The 19,248-nt window shown below is 33.3% G+C and overlaps 2 protein-coding genes across 3 annotated transcripts in view; both read left to right on the forward strand.

Annotated features, from left to right (window-relative positions):
* The window catches only part of LOC143198478 (G-protein coupled receptor dmsr-1), a 114,324-nt gene that overhangs the window by 73,381 nt on the left and 21,695 nt on the right, over positions 1-19,248 (forward strand). The gene's annotated exons all lie outside the window — the stretch shown is intronic.
* Positions 1-19,248, forward strand: part of LOC143198476 (uncharacterized) — a 37,582-nt gene that overhangs the window by 12,794 nt on the left and 5,540 nt on the right. For both annotated transcript variants that reach the window (XM_076407717.1, XM_076407718.1), the window contains 3 exons: positions 9,367-9,609; positions 16,011-16,151; positions 16,240-16,421. In XM_076407717.1, coding sequence (XP_076263832.1) covers positions 9,367-9,609; positions 16,011-16,151; positions 16,240-16,421 — 566 coding nt within the window. The remainder of the gene's footprint in view (positions 1-9,366; positions 9,610-16,010; positions 16,152-16,239; positions 16,422-19,248) is intronic.

Genomic DNA, 19,248 nt, shown 5'->3' on the forward strand with positions numbered 1-19,248 from the left:
GAAGACAGGTGGACACAATATTGTTAATTATTTTGAAGGTTTTTTCAAAGCATTCCTTGACGTAATTAAGAGAAATTCAGATAACAGTATCGACGGTTCAAGCTGTACTAGCATCAAAGGTGAACTGAAGTCCCCTAGGTATAAATTATTAAAATTAGGACTAACCCGTTATTTGAATAACGATCCTTGTCTGTGGATTTCTGGAATAAATATCGCAGTTCCCGGTAAAAATCCACGAAAGGCGAACTGACTTTTTGTGAATTAATCTAAACTATTGGTTTTGACTAGAAGCTAGGGCTTCAGTGTTTACATCCACCGAAAGCGTATTACAGCAGCACCGAATTACACCAACACGTGACAAACCATTCCACACAAACTATACAAGGAAATTTGAGTAAATACAACGTAATGTAGAGCATCGTCAAGAACAAATTGACACATGAATATTCTGACAATCACGTTAATCAGTAATCTCCCTAATATCGCGCGACTGATATATTCCTGGAACTACTTTTCTCATTATTCACTAATACATCATACAATAGCTATGTCACAAAATAAACATCGCACTGCTAACTTCGATTTATGATTAATCTAATTAATAATTGAATTTGTTTAATGAAGCAAAATTATATTCCGTTAAATTTAAATCGAGTAATAATAATATGTAATAATTTTCAACGAATTTGTAATCACTAATTACGTGTTCGTGAATTAGTCATTAAATATAACTCATCCTTATGAACTAATTAAACATATATTTGTTAAATATAACTCTTTGTTCAACTACTGAATATATTACATAAGCATAAGAAATATACTGTTATAACGTATTCATTTCACTGTACTTCCTTAGCTTTTTATTTTAATGTAAATCTGCTGAGAATTAGTTATAATTATGACTTCTGAAAAACGGACACAAATCACTATTTCCCATTAGAACCCAGTCGGTATTCTACGCTAATTACCAAAATTCCTTGAGGCGATAGTTCTCTACGCTCTTGTTGAAGCTGCGAAAATTAAAAGCGTCATTCAAGAGGAATGATGGTGATTTTCCTTCATGGGCCTCATTTAAACATTTGGCAAGAAGTAGTGTCATCAACTTCATACTCCACATGATCTTGCAGATCTGATATATACATTCCTGGAAGGTCGATCAATCTAAATTAAACTTTAACGCTTTAGCCTTGTGGTTGTTCTTCTAATGGCAGACTCATCCGGTATGGAGTTCAAAAGTGTTCTCATTGGCACCTGTACATATCTTATGACTGATAGCGCAGGGGATGAAACACTGATAATCTTATATTATATATAGGCTGCATTCATTCTACGCTTTCAATTGCTCAAGCAAATACCCTTCGAATCCCAATGAAAATCAGGTAACACCCAAAATTCTGAAATTTTGGAGGTTACATTTTATTCCATAAGTAACCCAAATGATAATTTGCCGTCTCAAACTTTCTTTTGTTTTGAAAACAGATTACTAATCAAAAAAGACCTGTGGCTTTATATAGATACGAACCTAGGACTTCATTTTGGCCACTGTCTAGGATATCAAACTCAGGCAGTCTAAAACTGCAAGCTACGACAATTTGGAAGCACTTTTAGGTGTAAATAAATGAAACTATGAGTTTCAATTAGAATTATCGAAAAATTTACAAAAGAAACCTCCGCAATCAATAAACTTCCAGAAACTTCCGTAGGTAGTAGGAGGCTAGACGACTCACAAAATAGAAGAGTCGTGAGTATATTGATTTATAATAACTTATTATTATATAATATATATAATGTAAGACAAAGTTTCAACATTCGTCATATTGATTCAAACAACAGTCAGAAGCGCTACCAGAACTTTGACCTCGCTTGATATATCCTGACAGTAGCTTACCAATTCCTACGTTTGAACTTTTTAAAGCGCTTTGCCTCTGCTTAAATTATGTATCTTATATTTATCTGTTAAAAAGATTGGTTTTATGCTACTAATGAAAGCAAAAGATACGAACGAAAAACCTAACTGGAATTTATTAAGGCAAATAACATAAATTTGCCCAGAATCTATCCTGGTATAGTGACTGTACGGTGTAATTTTAATTGAAATAAAATTACTAAAAGCCGGGCTCAGTTGGCGGAGCGGTCAAGGCGACCCGATGGTTCTTCTAACGTTTTCCAAACCGCAAAAGAGGTTGTTACCGACGAATATATTTAAAAAATCCACAAAATGATTTTGAATGATCGTAAATGGAAATTGAATGAAATAGCGGACACTCAGATATCAACTGAACGTGTACATCATATCATTTGCCATATCAGAGCCCTTTGCAAAGTGGGTGCGCGAGCTCACTTTTGATGAAAAACAAGGACGAGTGGATGATTCGGAGCAGTGTTTGAAGATCATCAAACCTAATAAACCCGAGCTTTTGCGTCGATATGTGACAATGGATGAATCATGACTACATAATTTAACACCGAAGTCCAATCGACAGTCATCCGAGTGGACTGCATACGGTGAACCCGCTCCAAAGCGTGGGAAAATGCAACAGTCGCCTGGCATAATTTTGGCACCTGTATTTTGGGATGCGCATGGAATAATTTTCATTTACTAACTTGAGAAAGGAACGACCATCAACAGTGAATAGTAAATAGCGTTATTAGACCGTTTGAAGTACGAAATCGCCCAAAAACGGCTGCATTTTAAGAAAAAGGACGATTCTCAGATCTAAAAGAATGTTCGCTGGGAAGAAACGTTTGTCGAATGAAGAGGTGATCGCCGAAACTGAGGCCTATTTTGAAGCAAAGGACAAATCGTACTACAAAAATGGTATCGAAAAGTTGGAGGGTCGCTATAATTAGTGCATCACCCTTGAAAAGGGATTATGTTGAATAAAAAATAGTTTTTCCAAAAAAAAAATGTCTTGCTATAGTAGGTCGTGGACTTTTCAATTGACCTATTATACGTTATGTTTGTGATTGTAATTGTAAATATCTTTAGAAGCAATAGCGGGAAATACGGCAAGGAATAGCCATCTCAGTTATGCCAGTAACCAGACTGGGTTATACTGGTTGTCTTTTGGGATGGTATTCTAAATAGGTCACTGGTCACTGGTCAGCATGTCGGCTTAATGCCGAGAACAGTTCTTCGGAGCCCACGTTAACAATTGACCCAGTCCAGCGTAATACATATAAATATTACCAAATCTCTTATAGTATTGAAGTGAGTAAGTATTCCAGTCAAACTAACTATGATTACCTTAAAATGTGGTAGAATATAAACACTTCGTAAGAAAGTTAAAATTGAAAGTAATAATTCTGGAGTAATAATTCATATAATGGCAATATCATCGGTGGAAATCTATGGACAGTTTTCTGCATTGCAATGAAAATAAGAAATGAAAATACAGCACTTGTTTGGAGTTTTTACCGGTATATATTTACTTTAGATATCCTGGCATGTACTGTCTACTACCGTAATATCATGTTGAGCAATTTGCAACTGTATACCGATTGATAATTAAGATGGTGTGCATATCGTTCCCGAGTTAGCTTACCCAGATATTAGTAAACGCCATCGATCTATAATTGGTGTTAACTACCGCTATCCTGATTCAATCCAGTAAATGCATGCACCCGAACAACAAGACAAGAAAACTAAGAAAACTACGAAATCGGTAAACTCTAAAGAATGTTCTGGGTCCGAAATAATCATAAGCTGGTGTGGTGTGGTTACCCAGGCGAATGTTGAATTCTTCTGTCACTTTTGCCGCGGTAATTTTATGCTCTCTGACAGCAACCCTTTTTAATATTCGTCGATCTCTGTCTTTTAACTTTGGTCTTGGTATACTGTTCCTTTTCGACAATGATGTTTTGCCATGAGGTATCTATATTGTCATTAGTGAAAAATGTTTAACATCTGCGAGATCACATATTTCACGGATCGCAATACATTAAGTGTCGCAAAATAAAGGGCATAATATAGTTAAATATTGTCTACAAGTCTTGGCATGTAAATTGGGTAATATATACTATAATATGATTATTAACTATAAAGGTATTATTTTGTCCATCCCCTGTATACTCAACGTAAAGTTGTACATGAGATGGCGTAATCGGTATTAGATGTGGATGTGCAAATGGTTAGCTGAAGGCCTGAATTTAAAATTTTCTTGAATATGCGTATTTTGAGTTCAACGAATAGGATATTTATCTCGGATTGCATTAGATTTTATAATTTTTGAAATATGTGACGTAAACAGAAATCCACTTTTTGTTTTAAAATACACTTTTCACATTTCAAGTAAAAATCTACAAGTTGTATAAAAATTGTAATATTAATTCGTAATATATAAATAAAATGTAATATAATTCGTAATATATAAATAAAATGTAATATACAATGTAATTCTACGAAAAATAATTTATATCTATTATTTGTATATATTTTTCGATTATTTGGAAGAAAATAGCGCCCAAAAACTTTTAATTTAAATTAATCATATAATTTAATGTCGAAATTTCAATGTGAGTTATAACATATAAAAGAGTTTAGAATATAAAGCTATAAATACTCTGAAAAAATCTATTATATAAGAGACGACTTGTTAAATGGTGATACAAAGCGACACTGAGGGTTCTTATCTATTAGAAAACAGAGCAACTCATGTCACATATTTATCATTCAGATAGTTTTAAAGTAACTAGTTGGTCGAATATTCAGAGCAGTGTTATATAACTCCTTCCTATTAAAGAAACTGTCACAAGAATTTTGTGGTTGTTATTCCTTCTGAACAGCTTATGGTTGTTATAAAAGTTGTTCTTGATCATCCATTATATCTTTTTCCTTACACAGCTTGCCTTTTAAGATGTTCAAAGCAGTATTGTTTATTTCTACATTTCCATGGTACACCTCTAAGGAATGATATTTAAAATTTATATGACTATATATTCTAAAATTTTGCGGCTAGAAAATTCAGCTACACCAATTCGTTTTTGGTAGCAATACACTTGAAAAGCTGCATGAGCCGCTAATCAACGGACTGGGGTGTTTTTCAAAGATTGAATGTTTCTTATTTGTAATAGTTTATAGTTAGGAGTCGTTGAGTGCCTTATATCCACCTTTCGAGACCTTAGAGCTTCAGCTGCGATAATTTTTCCCAAATTTCACACCGAACGATTGCCAATCCGACGTTAACCTATCATATTTTCTTGATTATTAATTTGCATCCAGTTAATTCAATGAATTCAAAAGAAAAGAGTTTTATAGTATTCCTGGAATCCTACCGATTATGCCAGATATGATATGTGAAAGTGTTTAGATACAAACCGTTACTGAGGCTTCATAACTCTTAGAAAGAGCCGAACCAGTCTTACTTGTTTACCATAGAGATATTTTTAAGCCGTATGGCCATAGAGTCAGGGCCATATTAGATAAAATATATAACTTACGAATATTACTTATATTATATTATACGAATATATTGATAAGAACAATGATAACATTAATAAGTTTTATATTTATATGTTTTTTATATTACTGTGTTCGATGCATTTTCAAATTTCATTTTTATTAATTTTTACATGAAATTAATTTTAATTTATATTTATAACTAAATATTTTCATTCAATTTAACCTACTAAAAATTTATTTTGTGGTTGCATGTATTATAATCAGTGACATGAGTTAGTGTAAACATGAAATGTCAATGGAAAGAACTGTTAAACAATCTAATCCAATAATCCGTCTCTACTCTATAAATAATAAACAATAAGCCTCAAATCGTATGTAATAAACCGAACGAAATAAAAATTATTAAACCTAATAATTAGTTTAGAAGGCCATATATTTAAAAATGCACTTTCCACTAAATGGTTTTCGATTTTACATAAAATGTATTATAAATATTATTTGCAACTATCATAAACTTAGTTAATAAAGGAAAAATGACAGCAACAATTTTGAATATGACAAAAAAAAGCAATTTATCGTTACTATTCAACCAATTATACGAAACGATACCAATTAAACATGATCTCAGTTGTATTATTGTGAATAACAATAACTTTCTTGGTAGAAAATCTTGAGGCAACTAAACGGTCTCTTAGGAATGGGAATGACATTGACAAAGGAGGAGGGTCAGTAATTGGACCCAAGACCTAATTTTGAAGCCAGCTTTATATTAAAAAAGCACCGCTGTGCTATATCATTAACCATAACGTTATAAATCCTTAATATTAGTACAAATGATAAACTGGTAAAAAGACAAAATATATCATATATTAAGTACTGGTATTAGTGTGTTTTATGTCCCTGTGTGTTATATTAGACCAAAATATATCATTTATAGTAATAGAACTCGAAATTTTTGTAGATGTACCAGGTTCTTGCATTTATTCTAATAATATTTTCACATCATAAAGCTACTCGTTGCGAAAAATTGACACAATATAAATTAATCAAAATATATTACATCGTTTTCTACAGCTCTCCGCCATTTTTCTGGCGATGTGGTGATACCATGTGCGAAGAATGGCCATACTTTAATAATTTTTCAAAATTTTTAGACCTTGTACGAGCTTATCAATAGTCTATTCTTCAAAATTTTTTTAGTAACGGTTCATGGATATTTGTGACGTCGAAACATTACAATGTTGCCAATGATCAACTCTGAGTTTTAGTTCAATTTCAAGCGCCTAAGTGCGCGTTTTTTATGTAGTGGTATCCCCTGGAAGCATAATCCACCTAATTAACAATTGTATATCTGAGAAACGTATTTTACTTTCATTCAAGAGCATATTTACCTTTTTACGTTTAGTTCTTGTTTCCTTCGATGTTATGTTTACTTGTCAATTCATCTTGGTATTACTGTATATTTTATTTCTTCTGGTACTATCTGTGTATATCATTCTTCATAAAATTAATCATTGAATTCTGTCCAATGCACTTACCCTATCTACAAAGCCGTCAGTATTCTTTCTCTCCTCATTTCACGACCTACAATACCATTTTCTACAGTAACATTGTATTAATTATGTAAATACCTTTAGTTGATTCCACTCTCATCACTCTGTATCAGGAACTTCCAGCATTACACAACATTATCACATATCCTGAAAGCTTCCTTCAGTCACTTTCACTTTCCAACTCATGTCCAATTCAATTACTAAACTGTTAATTCCTAACCTGTCTAAAACATGTTCAAAGTCCCACCATTTATCAATTTCTTCCTTTGTATGTCTTATCGAGTTCATCCAAACCGAAGATATTATGGATGACAATGCTTCCTTCCACATATCCAAACAGTTTTTGATGCAATAGCCTTCACGACCAGCAATATATCTGGAACTAAGTATTAATAACTATAACGACCAACAAAACCTAATCGAATGCTATTGTAACGTTTACTATTTCTATCAATTTTTGTTGTCTTTACACTTTTTTTGTTACAGTCTTGCCAAGAGTTGCCCCAGTGAACCATTTTGAAATATTCAAGTTTCACCAAGATACACAAATGCAAATAGTTTATCTTCTTTGGCCTTATTTTATGCCTTTAAAAATTTAATTATTTTAAAGCAATATTTGGAAGTTCCATTAAGCCTCTCCGAGGATTATTTTTACACCATTTAAACCCTATGCCCTGAGAGTGTATGAAACGATGTCTTACATCCCTCAAAAAGCTGCATGTCTCTAACTCTTTTATGTTCACTTTTTAGACACTCTAAAATAATTTTATTAAATTATGTTTATATCGATAAAATAGATTGTGTACTTACTGCTCTTATACATTTCGTATATTTGGTCTCAAATAGAGCCAATATTAAGATGGTCAAGATTCGTCACCCACTTTATATTTAGACGGGTTTTCTTGGGTGAATCTAACGTATCATTCTTAATTTTGAAAGCGATATTATTTACAGTACCCACTAATATTTAGTGTGGCAGCAACCCGCTAAAAACCATTTTCTATAAAATTGTAGGGACATATATTATTCAATATCATCAATAATTACCTCTTTAACGGAAATTATAGACAAAAGGGGGCCTCCATTACCTCGCTCCTTTTCAAAATATTTTATTAAAGCCGCAATCAATTTGTAACCCTGACTGACTATCTGTTGTTTTCGGAATTTTCGGAATATCACGGAGTTAATTTATAAAATTCATCAAAAAAATCAATGCCCTAAAGTAACCTTTGTCGGTCTATAATCTGTAGTAATAATAACTAATTTTTCGAATAATTTTGCGTAGGTCTGAAAATCGGCCACTATCCCTTTGTCAGAAGTATGCAAAATTCTCTCGAAGTCTCAAAATACTCAAAATTCAATAATGTTAAAATAAATTACATTTGATAGCATTTTTATTCAATTATTTTATTTAGATTATAATGTTGTTGTATGTCAAAACCAAACCGAACTAAAACTCAGAGATGATGCTACAACAGTGCAATGTTTCGACGTCACAAATATCCATGACGCATTACTAAAAAAACTTTGAGTAGACTATATCTGTCTGATGAGAATCCTAGGTGTGGTAGAACTTTCCATTTGAACTGCAACAGTATGTCCATTCATAATGATTCATACCATGAAAGACGGTCTTTACATCTGTTACACCATCTTACATCTATTAATCACTATTGTTATTCATTTTGTTCCTTTTTCAGGTTCGTCGCTTAATTTGTTCAATAGTATTAACAGTGTAATTCGGTTTCTGAAGCGCATAATATGATATACCTTACCAGTTCCATCATATATAGAGCACCATATATAGCGCAATATGTTATGGCCATGAATATATCGCTTCGATGTCGACAAATAAGGCCTTCTCCACTAACCCACAACTTTTGTGCTAGGGATTGTCATCCTAAATCCACAACGCATGGTCAGTCACAATGTATCACCGAAAACTCTCATTTTTTGGTATAGGCCGTCATAAATGGAAATCAATGTAAATGTCATGGAGGAACATGTCAATATAAATATGACATATATATGAAAAAGTGTTTTCATATAGTTTTTTAATGGCTTTTACTATATATTATAATTTTACTGTAGAATAATTTTGCTAAACTTCTACTTCTATTTTTGTTACTAATTTTCTTATGGAGTTATTGGGTTCCCGTTAATTGTAATTTGGCGTCTTGTAGCTCGATATATAATTTAACGAAGACAACTAAACAAATACAGCTAGATTTCGAGGCTACGTATATTTCGATCCCTCAAAATGTAACTATCTTTCTTATATATTGTAAAATTATTCCATAAATATAAAAATGAAAATTACTACAGGCAAAGCATTTTGAATGTGAGCCGTAAACTCATGTATATGTCGAATATTTATTTGTATTTATTTACATAGTGTTTAACAATCTATAGATATAAATCACCCGCTGAGAAGACCGTGGAGAACCATCAAAGCCATAAATATTATCTCGAACAGAGCCCATCGAATGCTGGTTATGCTTCGCGCGGTCTCAGAACTATACTCTTTGTAATGGCCAATGGTAAAACTGAAGAGATGCCTTGTAAGATGGTCCTCACCGAGTCCGATGTTGAATCGTGGGATACGACTAAGGACTATATTGCTCGAAGTTTAGATATTCCCGAGGGTATTCAGTAGTAAGTGTAAACCGATTAGACTTTATGACGTGTTTTGTATATCGAAGATGACATCTAACTATGCATTTTATCAAAAAATAATGTTGCTACAATTTTATATGCATTCATATTACTAGGAAAACTATTATGTTATTTATTTTAGTGTCGAAGTCTAAAAAATGTTCAAAGAGCTTACAAAATATTTTCATGCTTTTAAATATGCTTCAGTTCAGTTCCAACCTTCGTAGGGTGAAGACGTATTTTCAATACGGTCCAAGCTATAAAAAGATACCTTTCTTTAAAAAAACCCAGTATTTTATTACGGTTATTTAATTGAGTGTTAAAAACGCATAACAGATGCGGCTATCCGTCTCTCAGTGGACCTAAAGTGTAGTGAATACGTGTTTACGTGACCAGACAAAAGGACTGCATCTCATTTTTATTAGTGTTTAAAATAATTTCATCTTATTTTACAACAGTCCTTTTGAAATTCATTTATAGTATTTATAGTAAAAAACTAGTGCTAAAATAACGTAAGTGAAAAATGAAGTGCGTGAAATAAACAATGTACTTATTTTATTTTTTTTATCCTCTGGAAGTAAATTAAATAAAATATTAAAAATTAAAAAATGGCAAACAATAGCGATTCAACCAAATCACCTGCACACTTTGATATAAGATTAGAACAAACAGCAATAACGCAAACTCCACCATCAGAATGGACTACAGTCGTTAACAAAAAACGATTGAGAAGTCCAGAAGAAGAAATCTCGAGGAAACAAACAAGAATCAGTGACTATTGGTTGCAGAAACCGATAGAGACAAAAAACAGTTTTAGCAACCTGTCGGAAGAAATTGAAGAGAACATACAACCAAGCCCTGAAAAAGTTGTTCCCAAACCACCACCAATAACAGTCTATAAGGTAGGAATAATAAAAAACATCCATGATTTATTAAAAACCATTACTACGAACTACACAATTAAAACAGTGAGCTATGAAACAATTAAAATCCAATTATTCGAAGCGGATCACTTTAAAGTTCTTATAAAAGAATTAGATGAAAGAAACACCCAATACCATACATTCAGGCCAAAATCCGAGAGAACATTTAAATTCGTATTAAAAGGATTACATCACGGGACGGACTTTAACACCATCAAGGTAGCACTAGCTGAAAAAGGCCACGAGGTCGTAAATATTCACAATATACGACATCACACGACAAAAAAACCTCTGCCTATGTTTTATATAGACATAAAACCTAATGGAAACAATAAGGCGGTGTATGAAATCACCAAATTGGAAAATAATATTATTAAATGCGAACCACCACATATAAAAAGAATTATACCACAATGCACAAGGTGTCAAGCGCACGGGCACACAAAGACTTACTGTCGCAAATCATATAGATGCGTAAAATGTGCAGGAGAACATAAGACAGGAGATTGTACTCGTAAAGTTCGCGATGAAAAAGTGAAATGTGTCAACTGTAACGGAAATCATCCAGCGAACTACAAGGGTTGCGCAGTTCACAAGCAACTACAGCAGAAACTCTATCCTGCCTTAAGGGAAAAAAGGCATCAACAAAAACAATCCACTACTACCAATCTACCACTACCCACCAGAACAAGTCAATCAGACATAACTTATGCCCAAATAGTTGAAAATGGTTCAGCACAAAAACGAGAGACAATATCTCAACCTACTGAAACTAGCAACATCTCAAGATTAGAAAATATGATGGCCAAACTAATGGATCAAATGAGTACGATGCTTGGTCTACTCACAACCGTCGTAAGCAAACTTGCCTAATGCCTGAAACCAATAGCTACAAAATCGCCGTCTGGAATGCCAATGGGCTCCAACAACATGCCAGGGAACTAAAAATGTTCGTAATTGAACAAAATATTGACGTTATGATGGTTTCCGAAACACACTTTACGGACAAAAATTATTTGAAAGTTCCTAAATATAAGCTTTATCATACAAATCACCCTGATGATAAAGCACATGGAGGTACAGCCATAATAATTCGAGATGATATAAAGCATTTCGAAAAAGAAAAATTCCGCAAAGACTACCTGCAAGCCACCAGTATAACCATAGAGGAAGCCCATGGACCATTAACAATTTCTGCGATTTATTGCCCACCCAAACATAACAACAAGGCAGAACAATTTCAAGAATTCTTCCGTACGCTAGGTAATAGATTTATAGCAGGAGGAGATTATAATGCAAAACATTTAATGTGGGGTTCAAGAATAATAACCTCAAAAGGTAGAGAACTGCTCAAAGCCATAAGGATAGATAACTTACAACATATCTCTACTGGTGAACCAACATATTGGCCTTCAGACAGAAATAAAAAACCAGATACAATAGATTTCTGTATTACAAAAAATATTGATCCAAAAAAGTGTCAAGCAGAATCATGTTTCGACCTGTCTTCTGATCATTCACCAATAATAGTAACAATTTCTTCAAAAATTACCATCAAAGATAAACCCCCTTCTCTGTGCAATAATAGAACTAACTGGCCCTCATTTAGAGAAAACTTAGACCAAAATATCTCTCTAAACTTACCGTTACAAACTGAAATGGATATAGAAATAGCAGCAATAAATCTTACAAAAAATATACAGGAGGCAGCATATTCCGCGACTCCCAACATTGAAACATTTCCAAGAAAAAATACACATATATCATGTACAATACAGAAAAAGATAGCAGAAAAAAGAAAGTTACGACGAAATTGGCAACAGCAAAGGACTGAAGAGAATAAAAGAAAATTTAATAGGGCCATAAAAGAGCTGAGAGATCTAATCCAAATCGAACAGAACCAAGGCATTCAAGAATACCTAGAAAACCTGACATCAACTGAGGCTACAGACTATTCGTTGTGGAAAGCAACAAAAAAGCTTAGGAGATCCCAGCAGCATAACCCACCTATTAAAACAAGCGAAAATAATTGGGCGAGAAGCAATAAAGAGAAGGCCGACATTTTCTCAAAACACTTAAAAAATGTTTTTAAACCTTTCCAGTCTCAGCTACATAAAGATGACGAAAATAAAATTACTAGCTTTCTAGATTCGCCATTTCAAATGGATTTACCGCACGAGAAATTAACGGTCAAAAAAGTTAAACATACAATAATGAGAGAGATTAATATTAAAAAAGCTCCTGGTTATGACTTAATTACTGGCAAAATTTTAAAAGAACTATCAGAAAAGGCTATAAAACTATTAACATATATATTTAATGCTATGCTACGAATTAATTACTTCCCTAGTATCTGGAAAGTAGCTAAAATATTAATGATACTTAAACCAGGAAAAATACCAGAAGATGTGACCTCCTACCGACCTATAAGTTTATTACCAATAATCTCGAAAGTTTTCGAGAAGTTATACATAAAAAAACTAAACTATATAATAGAAAAAAGAAAAATTATTCCAGAACATCAGTTTGGCTTTCGCAATAAGCATGGGACTATAGAACAAGTGCATAGACTTGTAAACCAAATAAACGCTGACCTAAATGCCAAAAGATATTGTTCGGCTGCTTTCCTAGACATATCTCAGGCTTTTGACAAAGTATGGCATACGGGCTTGCAGGTTAAACTAAAGAAACTTCTCCCTCATCCGGACTATCAGCTACTAAAATCGTATCTCACTGACAGACATTTTATTGTAAATCAAGGCGATGAACATACCGAATTAAATCCCATATATTCAGGAGTTCCGCAAGGTAGTGTACTGGGTCCAGTACTGTATCTTCTGTATACGGCTGATCTGCCCACCACAAAAATAACTACTGTGGCAACATATGCAGACGATACAGCAATCTTAGCATCCCATGAAGATCCAGTCACAGCATCAATAAACCTACAAACCCACCTGGAGCAAATACAATTATGGTTGAAGACATGGCGCATTAAAGCCAATGAATCAAAATCCACGCATATAACGTTTACCCTGCGTAGAAGAACATGTCCACCAGTAAATATCAATCATCGCCAACTCCCCCAAGCAGACCATGTTAAATATCTTGGTATGCATTTAGATCGACACCTAACCTGGAAGAAGCACATACTCTCTAAACGGAAACAACTAGGACTAAAATTATATCAAATGTATTGGCTCATTGGGCGCAAATCCAAGTTATCATTAGATAACAAGGTATTGCTGTATGAGTCTATACTCAAGCCCATTTGGACATATGGAATTCAACTATGGGGTACCGCTAGCAAATCCAATATATCCATCATTCAACGGTTCCAAAATAAGGTGTTGCGTGCCATTGTTGATGCTCCGTACTATATTTCAAATAAAGTGATACAACGCGATATTCCTCTAGAACCTATAACGAGTGTAATCCAACGTGTTTGTGTGAAGTACTTCGAAAGAGTGTCAGTGCATCCCAATGTACTCGCTAATCAGCTAAATATGCGACGTGATAGTGAAGTGCGTAGACTAAAACGTTTAACACCATCTGATCTGATTACTGGACATATGTAGAGTTTATAATAAGCATTAGAATAAGACTAATTAATTAAGATAATATTTTATACAGAAGATTGCTTAATGAAGTGATTTTCTACATGCCATGTATATATAATATAAACAGAAGAAATACTTATTGCCAATAGGGCAGATTGTGGACTCACGAAGAGTAATAAAAAAAAAAAAAAAAAATAAAAAAATTCTTTTAAACATCATGAAATCTTCATATTAGACCAACATGGTAATGAGAAAAATTACAAAATTATTCTCTTTTACACATGCACTTTTTGTCCAATATATGGACAACAATGTAATTTATATAATTTATGAGTCCTTTTCTTTTATTTTTCTAACAGAACATAATGCCTCCATGTATTATTATAAGCGATATCTCTTGGTCAAAATGCGAAATTTTAATGCAAACAACTCTTAGAACACCTGGCCTACCTGCTAGATTCGATGTTTTTCTATTTATACATCTAATTCATCAATGGTTAAAATTGCACTTTTCAGATTAATTTATTTTTGTTTGATTGGCGGATATATCTCATAATACAATTGTCGATTTTAGTTTCAACGATTTATAATTGGTGATTTTGATGTCAATGCCAAAAGCATGGAAAGTCAAAAAAATGAAGCCAATGGATTATAAAATTAATTGGATGAAAGCTCACTTGAAACTGTAAAAAAATCGGAGCGCTTAGCAATTGATGAATCAACAGTTAAAGGAACGGGACAGGAACAAACACAGCGAGAAAGATCCCAAATTAACGAATATGAATTCCACATGGATTGACTATAAATGTCATTTTGAACCATTACTTGAAGAATCCCAGCTTCATTCATATTATTCTTGTTGGCGATGAACAATAGATGTAAAACGGCAACCTCATATAACGGCAAAATGTTGGACGTAGTGCAAGGCGCGATGTATTACGAGTTGTTAAAATCGAATACATCAGTTACCGCATAGGTTTACCGACATCTGCGATACAAACGGAACAACGTATTATTACAAAGACCAACAGTAGCGGACAACAGACGCAAAATCATCTTTTATACCAATACTGCGCTATGCATTGAAGGAATGGTGAAGGATGATAGCATCTTCTCAACTACTACTTATTCGGATGTTTGCAGCATAGCTTTGTTACCAAACCAACATTGTTGCAACATTGACAAGGTAACGCTCTATTACCAGAAAGAGTGGCAAAAATTGTACAAAGCGATGAAAAATATTTTGATTAATAATTTGAATTGAAACAATGTTCACGATACATGCAAATACCTATTATTAATATGCTACCAGAAATAATTTTAAATATTTCATTAAAAATATAATATATATAACTCAATTTTTATTCTTTTCTCACAAAAAATCTTGCCATTTTCAGATACCTTTATTAAACTCTTTTTTCTTATTTATTCGATTTTGCAGCACATTTGTCAGAAAATTAATAACAATTTTAGCAGGGCAACCACTGCTTTCTTATAATCTTGTATCATGTCTCAGAAAATGATCATTTCAAAAAAAAAACAACAGGAAAACCATTTATATTTTAGATATAATTGTTTTAAAAAATTGTTACAAAATGTCATATATGTAAAAGTAATCTTATGGAAGAAATTTAGTACTGTTTTACAGCTAAAATTATTATGAAACTTTCTCACTGTTATGGTATAAAACACGTATGGACAACAAACAAAAAAAGATGCCTTTACGTTATAAGATTTAACATTTATATTAGCGACAAAAATTAACGGTGAAATAACTAAATGTCTATATAAACTAAATCCATACTAAATAATTTTAAACACATTTTCTTTTAATCTAAAATCTTTAAATTTATTGACAGACTTTTGACTTATATTATCAGTAATCTCATTTTTTATATCATTTTGTTGTATATTCAAGCTTATATACAATATTTGGTGATGTGATAGACAACCCCAGAGATATCCAAAATGGCTGTATTTATGTAGCAGTGGCCACCAACGACAAATTCATCAGCATCGACTACCCGAAAGTATTCAGTACCTTGTTACCAATGCGAGAGTATGTATTTCACGACAATTAAAAACTCAGCTCGGTAACGAACAAAAACCAACAAACAGGAAAATAATTTGTCCCGTCTTGTTTTTAGAATCAATATGGAACGAAGTAGGACTAACTCGGATGCCCCGCCGTTACCACGTCACTACCCCTCGGCTACCAAACAAAAGACCGAAATTATGAAATCAAAAAACATCAAGCAAACGCAGTCAAATGAAACGCCGTTTCAACGTTCTAATTATGACAAATTAAAACCGATTGCCGTCGAAACTCGTAAGCGCCCTTACACAATTTTTATTTATAAAACAGAACCGAATAAATGGTATTGGAGAATATACAATCAACTTTTTACGATGTCCAATTTGTATGCCCTAATTGAACATTGTAGCTTTTGCTTGATGTGATATTTTCCTATTTTAACTTAGATTTAGAAATAAATATATATTTTATTTTGTGTGCGAATTAAAACATACATTTACTTACTAAAAAGTGTTATTTATAGAATTAGTGATTTCTTAAATCCACTGGGACATCAAAGATGTTGTGAATCTCTTGTTCTTGATGATAGTGATAAATATTTTTGTATTCTTTAGAGCATAGTAGAATAAAAGAAATCCTGAATTATATTGGATACATATCTTTGGCGAAGTCATCTGGGTAACTGAGTAGAATAGCACATGGAAGGTCGTATGTTCGCTAGCGGGCTGATTTAAAACTTTTTTGATATGAAGTCGTAAACCTAGGAGGTTTTGGAAAATTTGAAGCTGCTTCATCTGTGGTTGAGATCTGGCTACACACTTTTAAGAATTCTGTAACATCTATATATAATACAGATTGATAGCTAGGTCATACTATGCCCAACTATCAATGAGTAGGTACAGTTTTTTTGTTCGCCTATGGCCCTTGGTGATTTAGAGTTCAATTGTCTTTGATCATTGAATTGACTTGAGTTAGAGGAAGGGCTGGTAATACAGAAGATTTTGACATGTGGCATTTTTTAACCTTAAGCTGCCTATTTTGAGTGAAGCAATTTTTGTTATTGTGAAAAATGGATAAAAAAGAATTTCGCATGTTGATAGAATATTGCTTTTTGAAGTGAAAAAATACAGTTGAAGCAAAAACTTTGCTTGATGCCGAGTTTCCGGACACTGCCCTAGGAAAATCAACCATCAAGGATTGGTATGTTAAGTTTAGCAGTGGACGTCCAAAAGAGGTTTTTACCGACGAAAACATATAAAAAATCCACAAAATAATTTTGGATCACCGTACATTGAAATTGAATGAAATAGCAGATACTCTAAAGATATCAACTGAACGTGTACATCATATCATTCACGAATATTTGGATATGAGAAATCTCTGTGCAAACTGGATGCCACGCGTATACAAAAACAATGACGAGCTGATGATTCGGAACAGTGTTTGAAGATGATCAAGAGAAATAAACCCGAGTTTTTGCGTCGATATGTATCAATGGATGAAACATGGCTCTATCATTTCACTCCGAAGTCCAACCGACAGTCATCCGAGTGCACTGCGCACGATGAACCCGCTCCAGAGCGTGGGAAAACGCAATAGCTGGCTGTCAAGTTTATTGCGTCTGAATTTTGGGATGTGCATGGAATAGTTTTCCCGTGTTGCAAGTCAGTGAACCCGATGATAAAAATCCATGAATTGGGCTTCCAATTCCTTCCTCATACACCGTATTCTCCAGATCTGGCCCTCAACGACTCTTTCTTGTTCTTACATCTCAAAAGTATGCTCGCTGGGAAGAAATGTTCGTCTAATGAAGAGGAGGTCGCCGAAACTATGGCCTATTTTGAAGCAAAGGAGAAATCGTTCTACAAAAATGGTATCGAAAAGTTGTAGGGTCGCTATAATCAGTATATCACCCTTGAAGAGAATTATGTTGAATAAAAAAAATTGCCATAAAAATGTGTTTTACTATGGTAGGCCGGGGACTTTTCAATTAACCTGTTACACTGTTTTACTGTATACTGTAGTCTAAACGTGATGGTTTATTATCTTGAAGTTGACAATATTTGCCATTTCGAGGAGTTGTTTTCTGAGAACTCTCTTTAACAGCAAAATGGTGAATCTAATCAGAGATGTTCTGAACACTAAAAGGTGCTGAAGATTGTATGATGTAGGACCTTTTGTTGTTATTGTCATCATCCATTATCCGCGTTGTAGTTAATTTATTGAACATGTTATATTGAACCGTTCTAACCAAGAAAGAGTTTTATGTGATGTGCTGGTAATACAGAAGATTTTGACATGTGGCATTTTTGAACCTTAAGCTGCCTATTTTGAGCGAAGCAATTTTTGTTATTGTGAAAAATGGATAAAAAGTAATTTCGCATGTTGATAGAATATTGCTTTTTGAAGTGAAAAAATACAGTTGAAGCAATGTGAATGTGAGTGTGATGGCGATGTGAATCTACTGTGAAAAACCTGTGGATATCCATAGCCAGAAATAAACATAGCCGCAAAGTATATATGGCAGCAAGATGTAATGTATCACGAGATACTAAAACCTGCTGCTGCCTCCTTTGCATGATAATACTCGGCATATTGTAAAATAACACAAACACCTAATATATATTAATTCTCAACATTTACAAAGCGCCTGGAAAGAACATCCTTTATCAACAAATATAGTGCTGCTGTTGTCATACTACTTTAAATATCCTGTATCAAGTCTTCCTGTTAATATACCTTCAGCCTTATTTCTTTTTAATTATTTACATAGATTTTTTTTAACTGAAATGTATCCTGAATTTTGTATTTTGAGTTTGCTTTTTGGTGTTGGTTAGAATAACTGCATTTTTGATACTCGTCTTAGATATATGATGGATTTAGAATAATTAAATCCTCGCGCATGATCTTTCTATCGCCCGTATCATCTTGAAGGAACGAAAATTATAAAACTTGCGCTTGATGGGAACATGCTATAACTATATAATAATTAATATATATAACATATATAAGGAACATGCCTTGCTAATTTATCATACCTTTTATTAATTTTTAACTTAAAAATAATATGCATTCTAGCGTAGAGGTATCAATTTTAAGTTTTTTTTCAAGTAAAATAAAA

The sequence above is a fragment of the Rhynchophorus ferrugineus genome, unplaced genomic scaffold, assembly GCF_030347505.1.
Source record: "Rhynchophorus ferrugineus isolate W39M unplaced genomic scaffold, kcgeb_rfMv2 rfM6, whole genome shotgun sequence".
NCBI lineage: Eukaryota > Metazoa > Arthropoda > Insecta > Coleoptera > Curculionidae > Rhynchophorus > Rhynchophorus ferrugineus.